At 44.4% G+C, this 25150-nt stretch overlaps 1 protein-coding gene across 9 annotated transcripts in view; it reads left to right on the top strand.

The window, feature by feature from the left end:
• Window positions 1-1146: 1146 nt before the first annotated feature.
• Window positions 1147-25150, top strand: part of ubr5 (ubiquitin protein ligase E3 component n-recognin 5) — a 28638-nt gene continuing 4634 nt past the window's right edge. For 3 of the 9 annotated variants that reach the window (XM_030101939.1, XM_030101940.1, XM_030101938.1), the window contains exons 1-46: window positions 1325-1386; window positions 5147-5191; window positions 5307-5388; window positions 6777-6853; window positions 8397-8516; window positions 9265-9547; window positions 9666-9825; window positions 9975-10124; window positions 10838-11049; window positions 11199-11315; window positions 11462-11572; window positions 11716-11870; window positions 12161-12278; window positions 12934-13118; window positions 13282-13391; window positions 13867-13979; window positions 14144-14290; window positions 14389-14500; window positions 14660-14814; window positions 14917-15114; window positions 15248-15458; window positions 15615-15741; window positions 15906-16057; window positions 16412-16507; window positions 16635-16758; window positions 16872-16969; window positions 17340-17497; window positions 17624-17715; window positions 17840-17986; window positions 18119-18237; window positions 18364-18490; window positions 18618-18747; window positions 18888-19048; window positions 19217-19456; window positions 19607-19730; window positions 19884-19995; window positions 20135-20266; window positions 21238-21495; window positions 21586-21854; window positions 21969-22180; window positions 22336-22569; window positions 22704-22777; window positions 23474-23646; window positions 24058-24171; window positions 24552-24769; window positions 24905-25025. In XM_030101939.1, coding sequence (XP_029957799.1) covers window positions 1325-1386; window positions 5147-5191; window positions 5307-5388; window positions 6777-6853; window positions 8397-8516; window positions 9265-9547; window positions 9666-9825; window positions 9975-10124; window positions 10838-11049; window positions 11199-11315; window positions 11462-11572; window positions 11716-11870; window positions 12161-12278; window positions 12934-13118; window positions 13282-13391; window positions 13867-13979; window positions 14144-14290; window positions 14389-14500; window positions 14660-14814; window positions 14917-15114; window positions 15248-15458; window positions 15615-15741; window positions 15906-16057; window positions 16412-16507; window positions 16635-16758; window positions 16872-16969; window positions 17340-17497; window positions 17624-17715; window positions 17840-17986; window positions 18119-18237; window positions 18364-18490; window positions 18618-18747; window positions 18888-19048; window positions 19217-19456; window positions 19607-19730; window positions 19884-19995; window positions 20135-20266; window positions 21238-21495; window positions 21586-21854; window positions 21969-22180; window positions 22336-22569; window positions 22704-22777; window positions 23474-23646; window positions 24058-24171; window positions 24552-24769; window positions 24905-25025 — 6735 coding nt within the window. Of the gene's footprint in view, window positions 1387-5146; window positions 5192-5306; window positions 5389-6776; window positions 6854-8396; window positions 8517-9264; window positions 9548-9665; window positions 9826-9974; window positions 10125-10837; window positions 11050-11198; window positions 11316-11461; window positions 11573-11715; window positions 11871-12160; window positions 12279-12933; window positions 13119-13281; window positions 13392-13866; window positions 13980-14143; window positions 14291-14388; window positions 14501-14659; window positions 14815-14916; window positions 15115-15247; window positions 15459-15614; window positions 15742-15905; window positions 16058-16411; window positions 16508-16634; window positions 16759-16871; window positions 16970-17339; window positions 17498-17623; window positions 17716-17839; window positions 17987-18118; window positions 18238-18363; window positions 18491-18617; window positions 18748-18887; window positions 19049-19216; window positions 19457-19606; window positions 19731-19883; window positions 19996-20134; window positions 20267-21237; window positions 21496-21585; window positions 21855-21968; window positions 22181-22335; window positions 22570-22703; window positions 22778-23473; window positions 23647-24057; window positions 24208-24551; window positions 24770-24904; window positions 25026-25150 lie in introns of all 9 variants that reach the window. The other 6 variants (XM_030101934.1, XM_030101936.1, XM_030101937.1 and 3 more) reach the window with 5 other exon arrangements.

Raw genomic sequence — 25150 nt, 5'->3', positions numbered from 1 at the left:
GTCTTGTTGCTTCAGACTTCAACCATTCCAAACAGGACTCACCAGCAAAGAAAAGCAGTTTGGCATTGGTAAAGATTTTTTTTTTCTTGGGTGCAACTCTGCTGCTCATCCCACAGATGCATGTTCAAACAGAAGCAAACAGTAAAGTGGTTACGTCTATTGACTCACAGCTAGAATGTTGTAAGTTTTACTCCAGGCATTTCTGTGTGCTCTTCCTTGGGTGTGACATTAAAATTCGATTCAATTTTTTTTTTCTATAGCGCCAAATAAATCAAAGTCATTTCCAGGTACTTTTACCGTGAAAAAAAAAATTCACAGCAGTGATAGTGGAAAGGAAAAAACCCACAGAGCCAGGCTGGAAAGGGGAGACTTTCTGCTCTTATGGTTTTAAGGTTACAGAGAAAGATAACTATCATTGTCTTTGCTTTCCTAGGAAATACACAGACATAAATGAATGAGTGTGTGTGTGTGTGTGTGTGTGTGTGTGTGTGTGTGTGTGTGTGTGTGTGTGTGTGTGTGTGTGTGTGTGTGTGTGTGTGTGTGTGTGCTGTGATAAACTCGTGGCCTTTGCCCATTCTCAGCTGAGATGGATGGCTAAATAATCAAGATATATATGTGAATATCTAGTTATACATCCGTACATATACATTTTAGTGCCAAGAAGCTTTGTCATAACAAAGGAATAATCTTACAAACACACATTTCTCCTCATTTGCCTCTAATTTTGTTAAATAGTCACTACTTTTGCAATAAAAGCTTCTACTTTTGTTTTTAGCTTAGTATTAAGATACCCTAATTTATTTTATTTGTAGTATATTATATTTGTTCATTTTATATAGCTTGTATTATCGTCTGAGCTCTATTGTTTTAGCTTTTAAAGCCAAATGTAACCCCTTCATTTTATAAAAGCAGGGATCCCAAACACTTCGGCGGCAGCATTAAAATGCAAAAAAGAGAAAAGAAAAGGAAAAAAGCACTGGTGCGCTGCGTGAAGTGGGGTTAGAACAAAGACTGGGGCCAGAGAAAGTGTAATATTCCTGTGACAGCGGTCTAGCCTTTCTTCTTGAGGCCAATCCCATCCAATTTAATACATTTCCTGTTTGTGCCGTGCGTCCAACCAGCGGAGCGGTTGCATGTGCACTCATCAACACACACAAGAAGCCTGCGAGAGTTAAGATGGCGGCATGTGGGTGAAGAGGCTGGGATCCAAACTCGAGCTTTTTCGCCATTAAACGATTCCTATGAGCCCTCATACATACAGTAATCGAAAGAACAACCATTTCCACATCTTTCACACGACTCTGTGTGATTTTGGATATTCCCCATGACATCTATACACTTCGTGGTTCACCCGCTACCCGGGACCGAGGATCAGCTCAATGACAGGTATTTTGTTGCGGCCCGTTGTAAAGAGCGATTTTATTCGATATCGGTGTGCAGTTTGTGCCGGACGCTTTACGCTGTTGTGTTTGTGGTCGGTGTTGACAGTGTCATGAGTATGCATTGGGGTTTAAATGATTTAAATGACAGCCTCTGCGTTAAGACAAGGCCCGGCATTTTGAACAATCCTCGTTAGCTTCTCTAAACAGAGGCTGGATGCTAACGCTAGCAGGCTGCTAGCAGCTCTCTGGAAGGATTGGCTCACAGTCAAAGTTGAGATAGACAATGCGGGTTGGGGGATGGGGAAAATGAGAGGGAAATAAAGCTCGTAAAACACGACCGGAATATGAAACCACCCGTCTCTCCTTTAGTAATTTAGACGTGTGTTGTTTCGATGCGTGTGGTGGATTTTGTTTGCGTCTCGTTGATTATCACGATCAATGAAGTCGCTAACGTCAGCTAACTGGGAGCTAAATGCTAATGCTAGCAAGCTAGTTAATTTGCTGCCACGCTCTTGACAACGCCGATTATTTGTGTACTCGACTCTTTATGTCAAGGGATTTTTTTCCCTTTGGAGTCCAGTGCCTTTGGCCCTCTCAGTTATTCGAACACAATTGGCTCGTTTGTCATTTTTCAACATTGCGCAAAGAGATGAAGATCTGAAATATGCAGCGAAGCAGCGTTAGCACCATTGCATTGACATTAATCTTGTTATCGACTTTAATAGGGGACAAACGAAAGCTGTGTATGATCTGTGCTGGGTCCCTCAGTATTCACACCAACGTGCAGTATTTTAATGATGTTTGCTGATGCTGAGTGGCTGCAGCGTTATCCACACCGTTAATTAGGGGGCGATAATATTGTTGGCAGTGACACTGTGCTAATTTGCATCACATTCACTTATATGGGTGTTAAATTGAAGGTACTAGTAATTAGTATATTTTGGGAACCACTTCCAGGAAAGTGTGCGCGACCTCTTTATTCAGAGAACATGTGATTTATGATATAGCCATTTTTAACATCCATTGAGATTGAACTGATTAATGAGCTGTTCCACTTTAAGACAAAGAGGTTGAGAAGTCAGTGTTTGTAGAATGACCTTGAGATTAAGATCTGGTTATGAACACAGTATGTGGACACATTTTACAGGGCGGCAGACAGCCTTACTGTGGGGGAGAGTAGAGCCAGCTTTGGTTTGATTGACAGCAAAGCTCAGGTTGTTCTGCTGGTTAGGAATCCTGCTGAAAACACTCGTCAGATGTCTTGGTGGTATGGACCATTGCTTCCTTAAAGAGGTCATGGCTGTTCCATCCCCAGGCATGCATGCCATTGCTTGCTACAGTCACCATGTGCTGCTGGGAGGCCCCCTCCTTTCCCTTCCCCATGAAGGAACTTGCAGTTGTCACAGCAGATAAGTGCTTCTATCTGAAGTTAAAAAAGAAGAGAAAAAAAGAGGCTTGGTCCAGTTTGGCTCATTAAAAAGTCCTGCCTGGCGTGGAGTTCCTCTACCAAATGCTATTGGTTTGTTTGACCTGGCTGAGGTCTGCTGCTTGGACACATTAGCTTAGCACAGTGGAATGGCAAACAGCATTCTCCTGTAGTGAGATGGATGTTTAATATGTTGCTGCTGTGCTGTAGGGAATCTGTTTTAAATGGCTCATTGAGGTGCGGAGTCTTGGTGTTGGTGCTACAGTAGTGCTTTTCCTTTGATGGGTAAGTTAGTGAATGGCTGACCTGGATTCTTAGCGAGTCATTTTCTCTTGCCTTCCTGCTCTGCTTTGACTGAAGCGGGGGCTTTTTATGTACTTCTGCTCTATTAGGAGAAATTTGGCTTTTTATTCTTAAACTTCATCCGTAGGTGAGTCAGAGGAAAGTGATTGAAGAAACACTTATTACTTAAATGTAATAATTTATGTTTTAAGTTGCATTTGCCGAATCACTAAGGGAAAGGTTTTAGTATTTGGCTTTTAGGATGAACATATTTGCATTAAAAATCTGCTCAAGTTTTGTGTTTATTTGGAAAATTATATGGATATTCATCTTTTTTGTGCATCACTGAACTATATATGTGTTCTCAGGTTTCCATAATGTTCACATGATGCCATACTATTGAAACCATGTATTCTTGATACACTACTTTGACTGCATTTGCTGACTGTCTTAATCACATCAGATTCCATGGAGAAACAGTTTTTTTTTTCTTTTTTTGAGCTATGATTTGAACCAGGCCAAAGTGGTCTTCATAGGAAAAGCTGACAGTTGTGTGTCTTGACACAGTTGTGGACAAATGTGGGACACATCACAGAAATCATATTTGCTTAAGTGGGATGAGATAAGTCCCTCAAGGCTGTGAGGAGTGGACGGATTTGATGTCATCAAGCCCTGGATGTGGACCAGCAGGAATTATTTGATGTCTGTTTGTTCAGATTTCCATTGCAGGTTTAATTTGGAATTTGGTGTGTACAAGGTCATTTTAAAGCAGAAAGAACTTTTATTTCGAATTAAAGGGGAATTAAAAGTCAAGTAAAAAATGGCCATGTTAGTCTGTGGCACAGGGTGAAACCAGAGTGTTTTTTTTTTTTTTTTGTATATATCATATTTCGATCCTACAGATTGCCATTCTCTACCAGCACTTATTCATGAAATCAGTGCAGCTAATTTCACAATGTGCTTGTCTGGATTATCAGAGGGAGATGGGCTTCCAATGAAAAAAACAGTACCATCAAAAACAATACCATCTTTTCCCGTATGGATATTTTGACAATATCATGCAAACTACACTTTTGGTTCAAGGCAGAGAGAGTGCTTATGCCATAGCATGACAACATTTTTCTAAAATCCTATCATTTCAAGTCACAGTATGTTTATTGCCCAGAGAATCAGTTTTCTTGACATTGTGCACAACTGTACTTTGAGTGTGAGATGAGTCACTGATGAACATCTTTCATTCCTTCATCGATCTTCCAACAAGGGAGCAGTTGTGGTGTGGTTGCACATATGTGATTGGACTACTACTTGACTCAAGCATTTACCAAGCATTACCAAATGAGAAGGTCATCTGGGGAGACAAGAAAGATTGAAAAGTTAAACACAATAAGCAGTCAGCCATTGAGACCTATTAGCCACAGGCAATAACTGGGATACAGTTTACTGTGCAGCTTGGATTTTTATTCTCTGAATAAATTAATACTCTAACTTGCTATTGAAACATTCTGCAGCTTTAGCTTGTGCTTCTTCAAGGAAACAGCTGAACAACTGAGGTGTTATTACTTTTAAAATGAAACCTTTCTCAGCAAATAGTTTCTCATCCACATTTTTAATCTGTCTCCATCATTGGAAGGTTATCATATCAAACTCCCCCAACCAAGGCTATCATTTATTCTTGGATGTCCTCTCTCTGCAGTCACAGCTGACACCAGTGCTTTTCAGCTGAAAACCATATGTCAATACTGAAAGAGAAATATTGTCCAAACAATAAAACCATTTTGATCTCGGCTTAGTCAAGGGAACAGCATGAACTGATGAAGCGACTTGGTGGAGAAATGAGGTGTCTTTAAAGACATATGGCCAAGTTCAGTTGATCTGATTCCGTTTCCATTGAGATGAAAGTAACCTGGACGAATGTCAATTTGCACAAATATATCAGTGTGGCAAAATTACTAGCTTCTGTTTTCCAGTGGTCTGCACCAGTTATTCTTGTGCTTATTGAATTGAATCCCCGTTTGCATTAATGTGTGTGTGTGTGTGTGTGTTTTTTTTTTTTTAGGCTCCGTGAAGTGTCAGAGAAACTCAACAAATACAGCTATAACAGGTGAGTGTGTGTCATTGTTTTAATTGTGGGCTGTTTAGTTTAGCGTGATCAAATATAAATATGATTCTTTTGTCCTACATGTTACTTCACTTATGTTTGTTTTTTTCGAATGCAGTCATCCACACCTCAGCCTGCTGGAGCAGGCCACCTTGAAACAGTGTGTTGTTGGTCCAAACCATGCTGGATTTCTCCTTGAGGTAATGCGACTCTCCTTGGCTCTGTTGGTGTAAACCAAAAACTTCCGTATTGGATTACACATTGGATTACTCTTATGATATGACCTCTGTTTGAAATTGGTTGGGAATTTTGCCTTGGATTCAGTTTGTGATTCTAAACTATATTGCTTTGATTGAGGATACCACCTTAATCAGTGTAAGTCTGTTTAAAGAGGGATATGGATGGAGAACAAGGACGTTCAGTAATTGACCTCATTTTGTTTATTTGAGCTTTGACCATCAGCACGCTGGTGCGTGTGGAGAAGTGTGGAGTTAAATGTCACTTTAGTCTGTGCACTGAAACTCTGCGTTGCAGAGTTCTCCACTTAATAAATTTGGATGAATTCTAATGGAAATATTAAGATGGAATTTTTTTTTTTGGCATTAACCCTTGGAAAGACTTCTGAAATAAAATTGTCACTAATTCAGTACAGTACAAATTATATTAGTCTAGTCTTTAAAATAAGATTTTCAAAGCATCAGCGAATACACTGCTTGGTCTGAAAAACATTGTGAACGTGTTGGAACATTTTCGGGTTTACTTTGATGCAGTAGAATTCAAAGTTGCTGTCCACACAGCGTCTGTGTCAAGGTTATTGACAGGTTATTGACAGCCGGGGTGGGCTGCAGAGGACCTGTGCCTGCTGTCTGTGATCCTTGGTGGTGTAGCCATTTGCATGCAATGTGTAATCCAGTGGTCTCCATCCCTATTCCCGGGGAGCTATTGAATGTCTTGTTATCAGACTTCTGCCAAGCTTGTGGATAGCCCATTCACTTCAGGGAGCAGGAACACATCCAAAACACGCAGGACTCCAGCTCCTCAGGACTGGAGTTGGAGACCAAGAATGTAACCGTGGCAGATCAGGAAGCCTTTACCTTCAAGGGTAACTCTACAGTGAACGGAAGGGTTAAAAAAGAAGTGTAGCTTTGCTGAAAGCTTCGATTTTCTGGGTTGATGAATGTAGCAGTCAAAAATGTGATACCTGTCATTCCAAAAAATTGATTTTTCTGGACACTTTCTTCCATATTAGTGTAACTTCATAACCCCTGATGGTACCACTGTAATGTTACCCCTGGTGACGTTGTTTCTCACCGTTTCTTGCCTCTCATATTCAGCTCTACTCAAAGGAGAAGACTTAGACAGTAGCGAATGCATTTCTCTTAATTGTAACATTTCTGAAAAAGGGTTTTAAGCTTTCATGTCTTTGAATAATGGTTAAGAATGCTCTGTTAAGGTCAGGAAGGTTCAGTCTTTGTGTCCAATGTGATATTCCCGTTCCTGACTTGATTAATTGCACTCAAAGTTTCCAAGCATCTGTGTTTTCTTAAAGTGTGTGACCCCAAATCTCATTGCATGCGTTTCTTTTTAGGACGGACGTGTGTGCAGAATCAGCTTTGCTGTCCAGCCTGACCGCCTGGAGCTCAGCAAACCGGATGGCAGTGATGGGTGAGGGACCTATTTATGAGATCTGTCCCGGAAACGTCTCTAGCTATGGCACTGAATTGGAAAACAGATTGCTTGTGGAAATGTGTTGTTGGTCATGCTCAGAACATGCTCAAGCTGACTGATCTTGGTGGCCGTAATTAGAATTCCAGGCAGAGCTTGTGCCCTTTTTGGTGAGTATGACACATTTAGACATGGCTTCACTTGGAGAATAATACTCTGGCTCTTTGCCACAGAGGTTTCCATCCATCAGGAGTGAAACATGCATATGAATACATCACAGGGCTTTTCCCAAACCACTCTCTATAAGGCTGCTTGGCAAACCGATGGAGGGTTTTTGGGGTTGTGCTTGAAAAGATACCTATTAAAATGTTATACCTTGCACAAGCACATTTATTTCTCCATTTTGAAAATACAAACTTTATAAGCTCAACACCAAATGACTAACAACAAGGCATTGTCAAGTTTGTTTGTCTCACTCCCTGAAAGCCTTTATGGCTGTGCAAATGTGTGCTATTTGCCATGATTCCCGTTTCTATAAAAGTACCTTCTCACTAGCTGCTTTGTTTTGTCTTGGCCATGAGCATGTCTTTTTGGTGAATGTCTCATTGATATTTGTTGACGTCTGGCCAGCAGAAAAACATCCAACAGTGATTTCATATGCAAGCTGCTAAATATGCATGTGAATCAGGCTGTAAAAGGCTGATGTGAGTCCTGCTCCTAACTTTTGTGCAAGGCACATGTTTTCTTCCTGCCATCAATTTGCAAAAGAAAATGAGTTTGCTTTAGCTTGCAATGGCTTTTTCTCCTCACTGTTGTTGGTTGCTGGGGAGTCTTGAGGGGGGGAAAAAAACGCTGGTCGTTGGCATGTTTGTCAGCTTATTGAACGACGCCAAATATTCTCAGTGATTTTGTGAATTGTACTAGAAGTTAGTGACGGCTGGTGTTCTGTTGGTTTTTAATTGCAGCTTCTTTGTGTTTCATCTGAAGGATTGAATCAATGTGTTTGTGTTCTGTTGCTCTGTTACCATACAGTTGTAACTATGAATGTCTTTCTCTTTAAATGGTGTATAAATTTAGTGTCACTGTTGTTTCTGTTACATGAAATACTGTTAAAATGGTCAAAATCTAGTTCCTCAATTTGTGCTCATGTCCTATTTGAAACATACTAGTCAAAAATATTGCAGCAAGCTGCTTTTGGTTAAACTCTGAAAGCATCGCATGATTAAAAATCTTGAAATGGGAGAAAGCAGTCGCAGCCCCAAAGCCCCAAGAACTTTTAAAAAAGGAAAGTCTTGAAGGAGGAACGAGTTGCAGCCAATTCTGATTCCCAAGGGTGTTGCCATGCTAGTCTCCAAAATACCCCCTCATGTCTCTCAGGCTTGTAGTAATAAAAGAACATGAATCCTGAACCAAGGGGTGTAATTTGACAAATACCTGGGGTAAATTTAGTTTCTGCTTACCCAGGTAATTGAAATCAAAACATTTTTTCGTCCTTTTTGGACTTCTGTAGGTTTGTAACTGATCTCCCGTCTTTTGTTTCCAGTTCAAAGTTGAGCAGTGGTTCAGGGACAGGAAGGAGCTCCAGGCCAGGCAGGACTAGTGATCCGCCCTGGTTCCTGTCTGGTTCTGACACACTGGGCAGACTGGCAGGCAACACCCTTGGGTAAGTTCTGGCAGGGCTGTCAGAGACGAATGGTCCTGTGAAAGCTGAGTGTATAGATCCGGCCTGCGGGCCGCGTGCAGCCCTGTGGCCGTCCCTCACCCTCCCGCCCTCGTGGGTTCATTGAAAAATTGTGAATCAAATGAAACTAGGTGTACTTGATGCATGCAAATACAACTGCTTTGGTCTATTTTGATGGTGGCAGCTTTATTTTGCAAGTGTACACAGTTCATGCTTGCAGGGTAGATGTCTCTCTGAGTTTGCTGTGTTGAATTAAAAATGCTTATCAAGGCCAACTAACATGATGATTTTTAATTGTAGACAATTGAGTAACAAATTTAGAACTTATATCTCAGCCCACCACTGTAATCCTAAGGGGTGTATTATTTCCATCGTCTGGTGGCACAGTGTGTCCTCCAGGTGATGACCTACGCCTCTAAATGCATCTCAGATTTACATCGGTGACAACTGAAATCACAGTTCCCTGAAATGATCCTTTTAGGTCCTCCAGATATTTATTATTTGGAAGTAAATGAAATTCTGATTATGAAATCAGTTTGATTCATGTTGAATAAGAATTAAAGAATGAGCCACCCTGTAAATGCCGCTGCAAACCCTTGTTTTGGACCGCCCTGTTTCTTGGACCGTATCTTTTCATAGCCAGATGTGTGTGATTTTCACTCTGCTCTGTTAGTCAGATGGCGTTTTTTGGCAGTTTTGTCTGATCACGGCCCTGCACTGTATGTAACAGGAGTCGCTGGAGCTCCGGCGTAAATGGAGGCAGTGGTGGAGGTGGAAGCGGAGGAGGAGCAGGTGGAGGCGGAGCGGGAGGTGGCAGCAGCGGAGGAGGTGGCGGCAGTGGAAGCGGCGGAGGAGGCGGAGGCACGTCTGGCAGGTCGTCAACAGCAGCTCGTGATTCCCGGCGACAGACCAGGGTGATCCGTACAGGAAGGGATCGCGGCTCGGGCCTCCTGGGTAGTCAGCCTCAGCCGGTCATACCAGCCTCCGTCATCCCTGAAGAACTCATAACTCAGGTACAACACCATCAGTTACGGAACATCTGCTGAAGCACTTTATTTCATCCACCACGTGTGGTTTTCATTCGTCATTCACACTTGAGTATGACTAAAATGGTCTCTCGTTCCTCCCCAGGCCCAAGTAGTCCTTCAGGGGAAATCCAGGAGCGTGATCATTCGGGAGCTGCAGAGGACAAACCTCGACGTTAACCTAGCTGTCAACAACCTGCTGAGCCGGGATGATGAAGATGGAGATGATGGAGATGACACAGCCAGCGAGTCCTACCTCCCGGGAGGTTTGTCATATTTAAAACTCTGTTCAGAGAGTATCCCAACGCTAAATCAGCTGCAGTTTTTAACCGTAATTATTAGAACAGCCCATGCCATTTTTATTCCACTGACAGAAGAAGTGTGCTGAAAAGCTTTTGTCTCTCTTCCTGTGCAGAGGACCTAATGTCCCTGTTGGACGCAGACATTCACTCTGCTCATCCCAGTGTCATTATTGATGCTGATGCCATGTTCTCTGAGGACATCAGTTACTTTGGCTACCCCTCTTTTCGACGCTCCTCACTGTCTCGCCTCGGATCCTCCAGAGGTAACTCGACAGCTCACCTCCTGACTAGTGAGGGGGAAGCCCAGCTGTTATCAAGGCCTTGTTTGCAGCACTGGTGACGGGTTTTAAAGAGCAGATGTTTCAGTTTCTTCACAGAATCACACAGCTAACATTTTCATACCTTTTTTTCAGTGTTTTTTTGTAGAAGGTTTATAAGATGAAGAATTTCTCTTACAGGTATTTCAGGTATTTGATTAAAACAACACCGTCACATGGCATTACTCCTTCAGTTGGGTTTTGAGTTACAAGCAAATGTGTTTATTATTAGTTGGGTATATTATATTTATGTTCAATTTGTTTAGCTTAATTCTGAATGTTTGGTGTTGTATGCTGCATGGCTGTAGTACATACTGTGAGCTCTCTGAGAAAGGCCCGCTAGGCCCACCTGTCTTAACCGGGACCCTCGAGGGTTGTCTATTTTAAAACGTGGCTAGCCCACTTTTAGCCCTTTTGCATGCTTTCTCTCTCTCTCTCTCTGTCTTCTTCGACCTCGCATTTTAACTCATGAGCGTGCAAAAAGACTCACCCACGGTACAATTGAGGCTCGCGCTCAATCTCCAGTTTTGCAATCGATTTTCATCACATTGATTCCTAAGAATCTATCTTCCTCTCTCTATTCTTAAAACTATGTTGACGGGTCTTTCCCAGAGAGTGGCTTACTTCTATCCCACTGGTGTGACCTTATTGCATACCAGTTCTCCTTCTTCCCTTAGAACGTGACTCAGAGCTGTTGCGTGAACGCGAGTCTGTATTGCGGTTACGTGAGCGCCGGTGGCTCGATGGGGCCTCCTTCGACACAGAGCGAGGTTCCACCAGCCGTGAGGGCGAGCCCAGCCTCGACAAGAAGAGCATCCCAGTGCAGAGCCCCGTCTCTCTTGGAGAGGAGCTCCAGTGGTGGCCTGACAAGGTAACAAATACAGAGGGATGCTGCATTTGACTACCAGTGTAGCAATTTAATTTATCCTTCTTCCTTTAACCATCTGTTGATATGATTGGGCTTCACTTTTGACTTGTCTTTATCACCTGACGTACTCGGATCTTGATTTCGCTTGCCAGGATGGTGTTAAATTTGTGAGCATCGGAGCCATGTTCTCAGAGCTGGTAGCTGTGAGCTCCAAGGGGGAGCTGTATCAGTGGAAGTGGAGTGAGCCTGAGCCCTACAGGAATGCACAGGTAGAGAATTCAGCCATTCTGAATGGGATTGCAGAAGTGTTGGAATCGTTAGAAACAACACGCATCTTTCCTTTATTTCCAGTGTGGTTCATTATGTGTCGAAGAGTTGATGTCAACAGTGTCTTTTTTTTTATGTTTCACATTAGAATCCTTCGATTCATCATCCTCGTGTTTCCTTCCTTGGGTTGGCCAATGAGAAGATCACCTTGTTGTCTGCCAACAGCATCAGGGCGACTGTAGCTACAGAGTCCAACAAGGTAAAGTAGGATTAGTCAGCAAAAACAGGATTATCTGTCTAGCGTGAAGACGACTTAAGATCATTAGGAATGTAATGTTGTTAGTATTATTCAGTCGTGCAGACCTTCCCCACACATGTAATTAAACACACTGTCTCTTGCAGGTGGCTACTTGGGTTGACGACACACTGAGCACAGTGGCCTCTAAACTTGAGCACAGCGCTCAAGCTTTCCCCGAGCTGCAGGGGGAACGCATGGTGTCGCTGCACTGCTGTGCACTCTACACGTGTGCACAGCTGGAGAATAGCCTCTACTGGTGGTGAGGAAACCTGGTTCTTGATCTAAATGATTGAAACATTAACATGTTGCTTTTTCTGTCATAATAGATTTTCTACTTAGTTTACTATCAAGATCAGGATACACTGCTGTTATTTCCACTTACACACTTGGGATGTTTGCATTTAAATTGTTTGCATAGATTTAGCTTTTTCCTGACAAGAATGTTCAGCAGCATAAATGGTGAATTACGTAATTGCGAAAAGTGAGAACGTAACATGTAGTAGGAAGGAGGAAGTTTGGCATTTCATAACTGCTTGCTCTTTTCCGCAGGGGTGTTGTGCCTTTTAGTCAAAGGAAAAAGATGCTTGAAAAGGCCAGAGCCAAGAACAAAAAGCCAAAGTCCAGCGCTGGCATCTCCTCAATACCCAACATCACCGTAGGAACACAGGTGAGAGAAGTCTGTGGGAGTCTCTCTGTGGATGTGTGCAGTTGGTCGGCTAAATGATGAAACGTCGATCGCTTCATTTGTCAGAAAGAGATGGTTAAGACGAGTGGTGATTTTTATCCACATTCAAGGCGGCTCAACTGTTACGGAGCCTCCTGTCAGTCGTCAGTGCGACAGCTCCGTCAGTGTTCTCCTTCCCATGGCCCGGCTCAAGTAGACTGTCGATTTAAAACATCGCGGTGCGAAGTTGGATAGATGTTCTCATACAAGAACCAGCTGGGTTTGTGTGAAAAAACGAAAACTAGAAGGCCTAGTAGGCTTTCGGAAACAGAACGCACAACCACATTCACCTCAAGCATTTGGAGATTAACCTGAGTGGAGGGACAGCTGTAGCAGCCACACTCAAGCCAGTCTGGCATTGTTGAACTGGAAGTGCCGTGAGAGCAGCTGGGTCTTAGAAGATAACGCAGCTCATTGCACAGCCACCTCACAAGATACGTCTCCACTTAATGTTGAAGATGAAAGCTTAGACTAGTTCTTGGAATTCCTTTAGCAAACCATGAGAAGATCAGCGTTTTTCACCTCTTGCTATAAACTCATTATGTGTTAAAGTTTTATTTGAAAGCCTGAATTGACACCTGAATTGTTTCTCCTTCAGGTGTGCTTGAGGAATAACCCCCTCTACCACGCCGGTGCAGTGGCCTTTTCTGTCAGTGCAGGAATTCCCAAAGTGGGCGTCCTGTTGGAGTCTGTCTGGAACATGAACGACAGCTGCAGGTTCCAGCTGCGCTCACCAGAGAGCCTCAAGAACATGGAGAAGACCACGAAGACCCAGGAGATCAAGTCAGTGTCCTTTTGTTTTTGGCTCAACGCAGCTCTTTTAAACAGATGCCTAAAATCCCATTACTTTGTGTTGCTACCCTTTTGTCCACAAATAAATTTGTAGGTAGTCGTGTTATCATGGCTAGAAATGAACCAGCCCACTGATCTTGATTTCACCCTGCAGGACTGAAAGCAAACCAGAGCTGGTGAAGACTGAGATGGGTCCTCCTCCTTCCCCGGCGTCTACCTGCAGCGATACCTCTTCCATAGCTAGCAGTGCCTCACTGCCCTACAGTACGTTGGCTGCTCTTCCGCTATCTCTCCCTCTTAACGACTCTCGAAACCAGCTCAGAATCTTGACTCCCCTATCTCTTAGGCACAGGACCAAATTCTTCCTCACTCTGTGCTCTCATTAGTCCTTTGACTTTGAAACAGATGGTGCGCAGGCTTTTATCAGCAACTTTTTTTCTTCTTCCCCCCCCCCCCCCTCCGCCGCCTCTTCTCTGAAACTTGGCTTGCTCGCAGTATATACTCCGCTGTATTTGTTTGCCTTTTGATGACCTCTTATCATATGAACCCAGTGGCAAGCTGTCAGCATTCGTAATTATTTTTTTCTTTCTTTAGTTTTTATCACCTGGTCAGCAGAATATTCTTGCATCCTTAATTAGGATTAAACATTCTAACCTTTCACAGTTCTTTATTGGAACTAATGATGTCTTTTGTTTGAATGCACTGTGAAAACCGAGTGGATGTTCTGTGCTGCCTGCAGAACGAAGGCGGTCCACCCCAGCCCCCAAAGAAGAGGAGAAGGTGAACGAGGAGCAGTGGCCACTCAGGGAGGTGGTCTTTGTGGAGGATGTTAAAAATGTTCCTGTGGGAAAGGTGGGTGTGCCTGAACAATGAATGCTAAGAGAAGAATAAAAAAAGCATTTTGAGGAATGGGATAATGTCTCATGTGGGTGTTTATGCCCCCTGCTGATCTGTATATGTCTGATTTTATTACCAAGGCATCTCGGTTTCATGGTTTATTACCCTGATGTGTTTAGGTGCTGAAAGTGGATGGCGCGTATGTGGCAGTGAAGTTCCCGGGGACATCAAGCAGCATGAGCAACCAGAGTACCACAGTGCCCACAGACTCGGACCCGTCGTCGCTGCTGCAGGACTGCAGGCTCCTCAGAATAGATGAACTACAGGTATTGGTAGCATTGCTCTTCGATCAGCAGGAGCAGTTTGTGTGTCAGGGCTCGCTCCTGGTGATGGTCAGTTCACTGAGGTTCCATGTCTCTTATAGGTGGTCAAAACTGGCGGGACTCCCAAAGTTCCAGACTGTTTTCAGCGAACACCTAAAAAGCTCTGTATCCCAGAAAAGGCTGAGATTCTGGCTGTGAATGTTGACTCCAAAGGTACGCCACGTGTTGCATGATCAGTGTTCTTGTTCAGTTTTCCATCTGTCCATTTTCTAAACAGCTTCGTCCTTTTCAGGGTCGCGGGGGGCTTTTTTGTTTATTTTTTCCAGTCGTTAATGTGTTCTCAGACCTGAGGCATCTCTTTTCATCTTGCAGGAGTCCACGCAGTGCTGAAAACTGGTAACTGGGTAAGGTACTGTATCTTTGACCTGGCCACAGGCAAAGCTGAGCAGGAGAATAACTTCCCTACTAGTAACCTCGCCTTCCTGGGACAGAGTGAGCGCAATGTGGCCATTTTCACAGCAGGACAGGTGAAACCACAGACTAAATAAAGAACACGTTGACAATCTGATTTAAGTCACACAACCTGATGAGATTGACTGTTTGAAAAATAATTCTGTTTTTCTTCTCAGGAGTCTCCTATCATCCTCCGTGATGGGAATGGCACAATCTACCCCATGGCCAAAGACTGCATGGGGGGAATTCGTGACCCTGATTGGTTGGACTTGCCACCGATAAACAGTTTGGGGATGGGGGTGCACTCTCTGGCCAACCTCCCGTCCAACTCCACAATCAAAAAGAAAGCTGCTATTATTATCATGGCTGTCGAGGTAAACTTGAAAAACAAATGAACCAGTGCAGAATAATAATCATATCCATTGGTTCTTACTCTATCTGCACATTGATCTGACAGCTTTGTCGGTTGAGTGATCAGTGCTCATAGAGCCGCCGTGTCCCTTTCAGAAACAAACGCTAATGCAGCACGTGCTGCGCTGTGACTACGAGGCCTGCCGGCAGTACCTGGTGAACCTGGAGCAGGCCTTCTTGTTGGATCAGGGCAACCAAGCCCTCGGAGCACTTTTGGGCCACCGATGTGACGGAAACCGCAACATCCTCCATGCCGCTGTGTCTGTCTGCTTCCCTGTCAGTAACAAGGAGACCAAAGAGGAAGAAGGTGAATTAGTGTTTTATTGCCTGTGTTAGATCTCATGTATGCATTTTATTATTTGTTTAATGCTGGAATATCTTACATTGCTGGTTTTAGGAAGACTTTCTTAATGGTTCCCAATCTTCCTGACTTTGTTCTTCATGATCACATTGTTCCTTGCAGAAGCAGAAAGGTCAGAGAGGAACACATTTGCAGAACGTTTGTCTGCTGTGGAGGCGATTGCAAACGCCATCTCTGTTGTCTCGAGCAACAGCTCTGGAAACAGAACGGGCTCCTCCAGCAGCAGAGGGTAAATAACCTGTTAGCCTTGATCATTTCTGTGCTTTGTAAAATGAAATACAACATCTCCATGTTAGTGTATCAGTATTACCACGATGAGAACGTTGTTGCTGGATAATCTGTCAGACATTTCTCATGTGACTTCAGTCCGATTGATACGGGTGTTTTCTCCAGGCTCCGTCTGAGGGAGATGATGAGGAGGTCTTTAAGAGCAGCAGGCCTTGGCCGTCATGAATCTGGCCCGTCATCCAGTGACCACCAGGACCCTGTGTCCCCTCCCATCGCTCCACCGAGTTGGGTCCCTGACCCTCCCCCCATGGACCCTGGTGAGTGCACTGGTATACACACCGTCAAACAAAGAGCTGAGTGAAACCAAACCAGGAACTGGGCGTGCAACATCCTGAACCAGTGCACCTGTGAAATGAGAAGTCTTATGTTTTGTAGAATGCTATTCATGTCTGTAATGCAGCAGCTCACCCACAGTCAGAAAAACCTCCAGAATTACAGTTTCAGGCAAAATAACTCCAGCGAGTGCTTTAAAGAACTGTGCACAATCAGAACTTTTAAAGTGCCGTTTCCTTTAGGAAGGACATTTACATTTATGTGGTCTGACCCTTTTTAACACTCATGCAAGCTGTGTCCTCTTTTTTTTTCTTTTCTTTCTCTTCCACTCTCAACAGACGGAGACATTGACTTTATTTTAGCTCCAGCCGTCGGTTCGCTCACCACTGCCTCCACTGGTACCAGCCAGGGACCGAGCACCTCCACCATACCAGGCATGTAACATTAGTGAACGTAAATGATTACTTAGTGATACCTTTTGTAATATATCTTTTTCTTTTGAAGTGTGACTTGTTCTATGTTAAATGTTTGTTTTTAACCAATATGCCTCTCTGTTGACAGGGCCGTCCACTGAGCCTTCTGTGGTTGAATCTAAAGACAGGAAGGCTAATGCTCATCTTATCCTCAAGCTGATGTGTGACAGTGTTGTCCTGAGGCCACATCTGCGGGAGCTGCTCTCAGCAAAGTACGATTTTTCATTGCTGTATCCTATACGCTGATTTTATGTTTTATCTTAATTTTTTAAAATCTGTTTGTGTTTTGAAGGTGTTGCTAAATGTGGTTTAAATTGTTTGCCAGGGATGCCAGAGGAATGACCCCATTCATGCTGGCGGTCAGTGGGAGAGCTTACCCAGCAGCTATCACTGTGCTGGAGGCAGCGCAAAAAATGGCCAAAGGTATGTTCATAAGTGAGCCTGCTGCTTTTCGTTGTGACCCAGTTTGCCTTTGACTTGGCCCTCGGGTCACTTATATGAACGTCATGCATGTTTGTAGTACTGAAAGCGAATGGTGAAAGGAAAACCATTTGATGGCGTGATCAGCCACTCTCTATTGCGGTGAAGGATTCGAAGGAATGCAGAATTCTTCTTGTGAATCTGATGTAATTTTAACTGGTTAGATAATAGCTGGAATGTTGGAGGTTATCCTCAAGTTATGTGAATCATGACCTATTTTGCTGCCCTGCTTCCAGCAGCTAGCCATTGCGCTGTAACCGGCAATCATCTGTTTCCATATTTTCTTTCCGTTCCCTAAATGCTTTCAACACAGTGGGCGACCCAGGCGTTGCGGAGAAAGAAGATGCAGATTCCGTGTTCATGGAAATGATTTGCCCCTCGGGGACCAACCCTGATGACTCTCCCCTGTATGTTCTCTGCTGCAACGACACCTGCAGTTTCACTTGGACCGGAGCTGAGCACATTAATCAGGTCAGCACTCAAGGTTATCATCACACTGCATTTCAGGCCCTTTTCTGAAGACAAGTGTTGTTTGTTCAGCTTTTGTCATGGATCATGTTCTGGCACATACTGACATTTGGACGACTGTGTATGCAGGATATCTTCGAGTGTCGAACGTGTGGACTGCTGGAGTCTCTGTGCTGCTGCACGGAGTGTGCGAGGGTTTGTCATAAAGGACACGACTGCAAGTAAGTGCTAGTTTTAAGTTCAGCCTCATTCAGCCTTTAAGGCTCTCCTGCAATTGCTAGTAATTATTAGTATTTAATTCTACGTCGTATGTGCGATTATACATTTGTTACCGTGCATTCCCAGGTTGAAAAGGACGTCTCCTACAGCATACTGTGACTGTTGGGAGAAATGCAAGTGTAAAACACTGATAGCCGGCCAGAAGGCTGCTCGTCTAGATTTGCTGTACAGGTTACTCACAACCACCAATCTGGTTACAACACCAAACAGCCGGTGAGATCTTATTCCCTCTCTTTTTTTTTCTCTCAAATTAGCTGCTGTTTCTTTACTCTAGATCACATTTTCAAGAAACCACAATACAGCTGAAGATCTGACAGTGTGTCTGATATTGTTCTCCGTCCACAGGGGAGAGCACATTTTACTGTTCCTGGTTCAGACTGTTGCCAGGCAGAGTGTTGAACACTGTCAGTACAGACCTCCACGCATCCGAGAAGACAGGAACCGCAAGGCTGCCAATGCGGAAGGTAAGACGACTTTCATCTCCTTCGTCCAGATGACTGATGGTCATTAGAGGTTTATAGTTTGCTGAGTGAAGGTTGCAGCCTTTCCACAGTCAATATACTTCAAGGTCATTGCTTTCTTTGTTTCAGACTCTGATATGCCAGACCATGACCTCGAGCCTCCCCGCTTCGCTCAGCTTGCTCTGGAGCGGGTTCTGCAGGACTGGAATGCCCTCAAGTCGATGATCATGTTCGGTTCTCAGGAGAATAAAGACCCGTAAGTAAAGGAATTCATTTCTGCTCCGTTTGTAAAAACATCACGCAGTTAAAAAAAAAAAACAAAAAAAAAAAACACGCTTTATAATTGCTGCTGCTTATAATGGTGTATTTTTGTGCTTTTCCAGACTTAGTGCTAGCAGTCGAATCGCCCACCTCCTGCCTGAAGAGCAGGTCTACTTGAATCAACAGAGTGGCACCATTCGCCTTGATTGTTTCACTCACTGCCTCATTGTCAAGTGCGCTCCCGACATCACGGTAAGTCCAGATTCTCCTTCCACTTCGCTCAGATAAGGAGGAAGCTGAACAACATGAGAGGACTGTCATGATTAGCTGCTGAGACATGGCAGTAGTTTTCTGAAGATGGCCCTCACTGTGTATCTCCTCTCCTGTGTTAGTTCATCGATACTTTACTGGGCACTCTGGTGAAGGAGCTGCAGAACAAGTATACTCCGGGTCGGAGAGAGGAGGCAGTCAATGTCACCAGGAGGTTCCTTCGCTCTGTAGCTCGAGTGTTTGTCATCCTCAGCGTGGAGATGGCCTCGTCCAAGAAGAAAAAGTAAGAACACAGTTTACCGAATAATAAGCAGTGAGAATATTTCATCCTTGGCTCTGTAATTTTCATTCAAAATAAAAACATTTTAACAGTATCTGATCATATGAGCCAGATTAACATAGTTTGGTGAAACAAATACTAACCATTTCTCTCCCAATATTCTGTGCTTAGCAACTTCATCCCCCAGCCTATTGGGAAATGTCGGCGTGTGTTCCAAGCTCTGCTGCCCTACGCTGTGGAGGAGCTGTGCAACGTCGCAGAGTCACTCATCGTTCCGGTGCGAATGGGGATCGCCAGACCAACGGCTCCATTCACTTTAGCCAGCACCAGCATCGATGCTGTGCAGGGCAGCGAGGAGCTCTTCTCCGTTGAGCCTCTCCCGCCAAGACCCTCACCTGATCAGTCCAGCAGGTTGGTTGAATTATTGTTTCTCTGTTGCTATTTGAAAAAATATGTTTAAGAAGATTGGGTAACTTTTCAAACAGTATAATAATTTTGGGGAAGATGATTGGTTTGTCTCTCTGAGTTGGTGTTTTAACACAAGTTGCGTTGGATTTCCAGCTCCAGTCAGACGGCTGCTTCCTACATTATCAGGAACCCACAGCCGCGGCGCAGCAGCCAGTCCCAGCCTGTCAGAGGACGAGATGAAGAGCAGGATGACATTGTATCAGCAGATGTGGAAGAGGTTGGGGAGCTTTTCCTCTTTTAATTGTTGAAATCATAATTAACTTTAGATATAAGGCTACTAAATTTTTGGATCTTGCTGTGTTACGGTAAAATTTTAGGTTTGAGCCATTTTCCTTGTTGGTAGCTAATAGTTTTTACGTTTTTCTCTAAGGTTGAAGTCGTTGAAGGAGTAGCAGGGGAGGAAGACCATCATGATGACCAGGAAGAGCAGGGAGAAGAAAATGCTGAAGCAGAGGGACAGCATGATGAGCACGATGAAGATGGTGAGACAGACACACACACACACACACACACACACACACACACCTGAATTTTCCTTTTTCTAAGGCAGTTTATTACTCTGAATTTGGTTGGAACAATGGTCGATTGAATCCTAACAAGCCGTTTTGTTCCTGCTTACAGGAAGTGATATAGAGTTGGACCTGCTGGCGGCAGCAGAGACGGAGAGCGACAGCGAAAGCAACCACAGCAATCAGGACAACGCCAGCGGCCGCAGGAGTGTCGTCACAGCAGCCACTGCAGGCTCTGAAGCAGGTGGGTCAGCAGCTGTTTGCAGTCTAGTAGGAATTCTGCTAGTTGCTTGTATTTTCAAAGCATTGCTCCTTTTTTGAGGCCTTTTTGGAAATGCAGTCACCTCCATCTCAGCAGCTGAGATCCTTCCAGTTTTTGGGAGACTCCAACTGCTTATTAAAAAGAAATTGCCTTTCTGCGCAATGGTTTACTTTTCCCAAAGTGACAGACTGAGTCAGTCCTCACTGAATCACTGGTCCTTCAGAGTCAGCGTTTTGGATTGTGGGGATTTATGTTTGGAGAGCAGCAGACTAAATGGTCCCTGGCTGAATATCCAATGTATTTCATTTGCAGGCAGTAGGGTGTCCTTGGCATTTCCTATTTTTGGTATGAGCTCCTCTTTACTTCAATGCATATAAAGATGTCAGGGAGAGAGTGAATTTGCATACGCAGTCTCCTGCCCAGAGTTCTTTCAGTTCGTCCCATTTTCACATTTCACTATTATTTCACGATCATTTTTATACTAATATCAACCCTCATCACAGGAGTAGTCTTTGTTGATCTTTCACCCAAATAACAAACTAATCAATGTAACTTTTCCAGATGGTATGTTTTCTTTCTCCCTGATCATCTCAAGTGTTATTTTTTTATTTTTTATTTTTTTACACTAATGATCTTGACGTTTAGTTTCCACAGTGTTCTTCACAGTGCAACATTGGAATATTTTCAGAAAACTGAACCAAATTAAATAAGTTGATCAGCAGGATCTGCAGCTGTTTTGACCTCCTGCCTCTGGATTTTCACCGCCTCATTAGCGCTGATTTGCATTGTTGTGGTGTGACTCACTAACCTGCACCCTGCATAAGTCTGATGAAAACCAAAAGTTACAGGTGTGACGACGCAAACCAGTAAACTTGTCTCTTGTCTTTTTTTCTTTCTTTATTTTTTTTTGTTTTGTTTTGTTTTTTTGTTTATTATTTTCCTCTCTACTGAAGGTGCCAGCAGTGTCCCTGCCTTCTTTTCAGAGGATGACTCCCAGTCCAACGACTCCAGTGACTCGGACAGCAGCAGCAGCCAGAGCGACGACGTCGACCACGAGACCTTCCTCCTGGACGAGCCGCTGGAAAGAACAACCAGCGCCTCTCACGCCAACAGCGCGGCCCAGGCGCCTCGCTCCATGCAGTGGGCAGTTCGAAACACCCCCAGCCAAAGAGCAACGGGAACCGCCCCCTCCAGCTCCTCAACACCAGCCGGTCAGTAACCGTCTGCCGTCTCTGCCCGTTGGCTGTTGTCACGAAAACCGAGTTCGCCAACTCTCCCTGTACGTTCTCTCTTGGTCACAGCAAGTTCCACAGGCCTGATATACATTGACCCCACCAACCTGCGCCGCTCCAGTGCGATCAGCTCCAGTGCTGCCGCCGCAGCCGCCGCTCTGGAGGCGAGCAACTCCAGCAGCTACCTGACGTCCGCCAGCAGCCTCGCCCGCGCCTACAGCATCGTCATCCGACAGATCTCGGACCTCATGAGTCTGATTCCAAAGTACAACCATCTTGTGTACTCGCAGTACCCTGCCGCTGTGAAGTTAACGTACCAGGATGCAGTCAACCTGCAGGTAAAGCAGAGCGTGACATGTGGAGATAATGTGGCAGCCACTCACAAGAACAAATCTTTTTAATCTATGCAAAAATTAAAAAAAAAAAATGCCACTGTTTGTTGTGTGAACCAGAACTATGTTGAGGAGAAGCTGATTCCCACCTGGAACTGGATGGTCTCCATCATGGATTCCACTGAGGCTCAGCTGCGGTACGGCTCCGCTCTGTCCTCTGCTGGAGACCCCGGTCATCCCAGCCACCCGCTGCACGCGTCCCAGCACTCGGCTCGCCGGGAGCGCATGACCGCCCGGGAGGAGGCCAACCTGCGCTCTCTGGAGGGACGCAGGTACAGCTCTTCATTATGTGTCTGAGACGTTTCCTAATCCAGTCGTTGTGGTAAACTATCCAATATGAGACAACGTTTAACAAGTTGATAATAGTGATCTGGAAGTAAAGTGAAATGGTTTCCTCCACACTCTGACTTGTTTGTTGTGATTTCAGGAGGGCGGCCACATTGCTGACAGCCCGACAAGGCATGATGTCTGCCCGGGGCGACTTCCTGAACTACGCTCTGTCACTGATGCGCTCCCACAACGACGAGCACTCGGATGTCCTCCCCGTGTTGGACGTGTGCTCTCTGAAACATGTGGCCTACGTATTCCAGGCTCTTATTTATTGGATAAAGGCCATGAACCAGCAGACGACACTGGACACCCCACAGATTGATAGAAAGAGGTACATGATTATTACATCGGTTTTAAATTATTAGTGATGTTATGGATAAAATTTTGCCACTTAGAGGCTAGAAAAAAAATGTGGATTTGAATAAAAGTATTCTTAATGTTCATGTTTTGCTCTTCATGTTGTAGGAATCGAGAGATTTTGGAGCTTGGTTTGGACAATGAGGATTCGGAGCATGAGAATGATGAAGACACCAATCAGAGTAAGCCAGACAAACTGTGTTTGAGAGTAGATGCTGCATGATAAATATGATAGTTAATATAAAAAAACCTCCCAAGTCATCTGATATTAAGGTAATTAACAGTAACAAATGAACGTTGGCTGTAATGTCAAAGTATAATCTGCAACTATTCTCTGGAGTTTTTCTGTTGAGCTTGAACAAGGCCGCGCCTCCTATCATTATAATCACTGTGCACATCCTCCGGTGGTGACAGAGTGATGAAAAGTGTGTGTGCATTTTGCATGTTGTTTCTTGCTTCCTTCCTATATGTTCAGCCAACCCAATCAGCTCAAAGTGGATCGTAACCACTTATCATAACTATACAAACCGTTCCAGCCACCGAGACAGTTTTACTGTGGCTGTTTTCTACATTTTGTGGTTGGAAAAAAAATTTCTGTTCGACAGACTGTAATTAAGCTTTATACTAAGCAAAAGACTGTTCTTTGTTTCTGTAGTACTCAGCCTTTTTTTTAACAGATTTATGCATTAGAGAGGTCATTCATTCTGTTCACTACCCAGTAAATCAACTCTGTGTCCATCGGTTTGTTGTAATGCAGTCACTTGGTTTTATTCCCACACTGCCTTTATTTATATAGAGTGTTCTTATAGATCTGTCTGTGCTTGAATAATTGTCATACATGGCTGCTTTTAAGAGTGTTTGTTTCTTTTCCGTTCCAGGTTCGACTCTGCAGGACAAGGATGACGATCCAGTTCCGGCCGAGACGGGTCAGAACCACCCCTTCTTTCGTCGGTCCGACTCCATGACTTTCCTGGGCTGCATCCCTCCCAACCCGTTCGATGTTCCTCTGGCCGAGGCCATTCCTCTGGCCGACCAGCCCCACCTACTGCAGGTCAGGTTCCCTGCTTCTCTGACTCAAGGAATTCAACATGAAAGTTTGACGGAAAGAGAAGTCTTCTATTCAAAATGAGTGATAAAAACTAACAGCCAATCACATTTTTAAAATTTCTCTTGTCAAAGTATTTGCTACATTAATTTGCTTTTTCAGAGAAGATAATCAGTTCATCAAACTGCTGATGATTTGGATTAAATCGTCCGTTACGTTCCAAGACATCTTTCTTCTTCTAGAAATGTGGCTCGTTTCTCAGTATTTTGTCAAAACTGCCTGTGTGGCTCCTCGGCGGTCTTACCAGTCCTGCTCCCTGCAACGCTGAAGACAAAGCACACTGTGACAAGCCAACATGTCATGTGATAAATAAATGTCATTTGTAGCTGAAACTCAATTTTGCTCCCTCTCTAACAGCCTAATGCCAGAAAGGAGGATCTGTTCGGTCGTCCCTCTCAGGGCTTGTACTCCTCCTCCTACATGGCAACCAAAGGCCTGGCTGAGGCAAGCATGGACAGGAACTGCCTGGAGGTAAACATGGGCTCCTCTCTACCCTCCCCCTCTCAGGTATACCACCCCTCTTCACTGGACAAGCACCTTGGCAACTGTGTTCTGATATCCATGCATTAAGATTCCCATCAAAATGCTAAAATACCTGAAATTTTAAATGAAAATGAGTGGAGAACTATCCAGGATTCATTATTTCCTCAACTCTGTTCTTGTTGAGAAATAATGCGTGTGTTGGATAGTCTGTCTGTGCACGCTCATTTAAGTGTGGATATATGAACATGGCTTGTGTTGTGTGTGTGTGTGTGTGCGTGCGCGCCATTTCCGTGTTTTCATTCTGTCATCACGCTGCCGTCGTCCGACAGCATGGTCCACTAAAAAACAACTGTGCTCCGCCGAAACAGATTCTGCCCACCAAGATGTCTTACTCGGCCAACCTGAAGAACGTGATGAGCATGGAGGCCAGCCAGCGGAGCGCCGAGGGCCAGTCGCTGGCGGAGCAGGAGATGGAGACCTCCAAACCGGGACCCTCGCCCCACGACCTCGCCGCTCAGCTGAAGAGCAGCCTGCTGGCCGAGATCGGCCTCACGGAGAGCGACGGCCCGCCGCTCCCTTCCTTCAGGTACACCGACAGATTCCTGCTTTAACGGCTTTCAAGAAGGAAATAAAGTAAAAGATCCTGCTTCAGTGAGGATAAATTTCCTTTCATCATTCCAACATCCTGATAATTCAAGCGCTGTGTTTTCTTCCTGTTTAGACCTCACTGCAGTTTTATGGGCATGATGATCTCACATGACATGCTGCTGGGCCGCTGGCGTCTTTCACTGGAACTCTTCGGTCGTGTCTTCATGGAGGATGTGGGAGCTGAACCCGGCTCGGTAAATTTTCACCTTGAAATTCATTTAAGATGGGGGAAAAAGTAGCAAAGACCAACCCTTTCACATTTTTACAGATACTTCATTATGTTCCTGCTGGCTTCAGTCATCTATTCAATCATTTCTTC

This window comes from Salarias fasciatus, chromosome 11, assembly GCF_902148845.1.
Source record: "Salarias fasciatus chromosome 11, fSalaFa1.1, whole genome shotgun sequence".
In the NCBI taxonomy this organism is placed as follows: Eukaryota; Metazoa; Chordata; class Actinopteri; order Blenniiformes; family Blenniidae; genus Salarias; species Salarias fasciatus.
The sequence above is the reverse complement of the archived record's forward strand: the minus strand, read 5'-3'. Positions and strand labels throughout refer to the sequence as shown.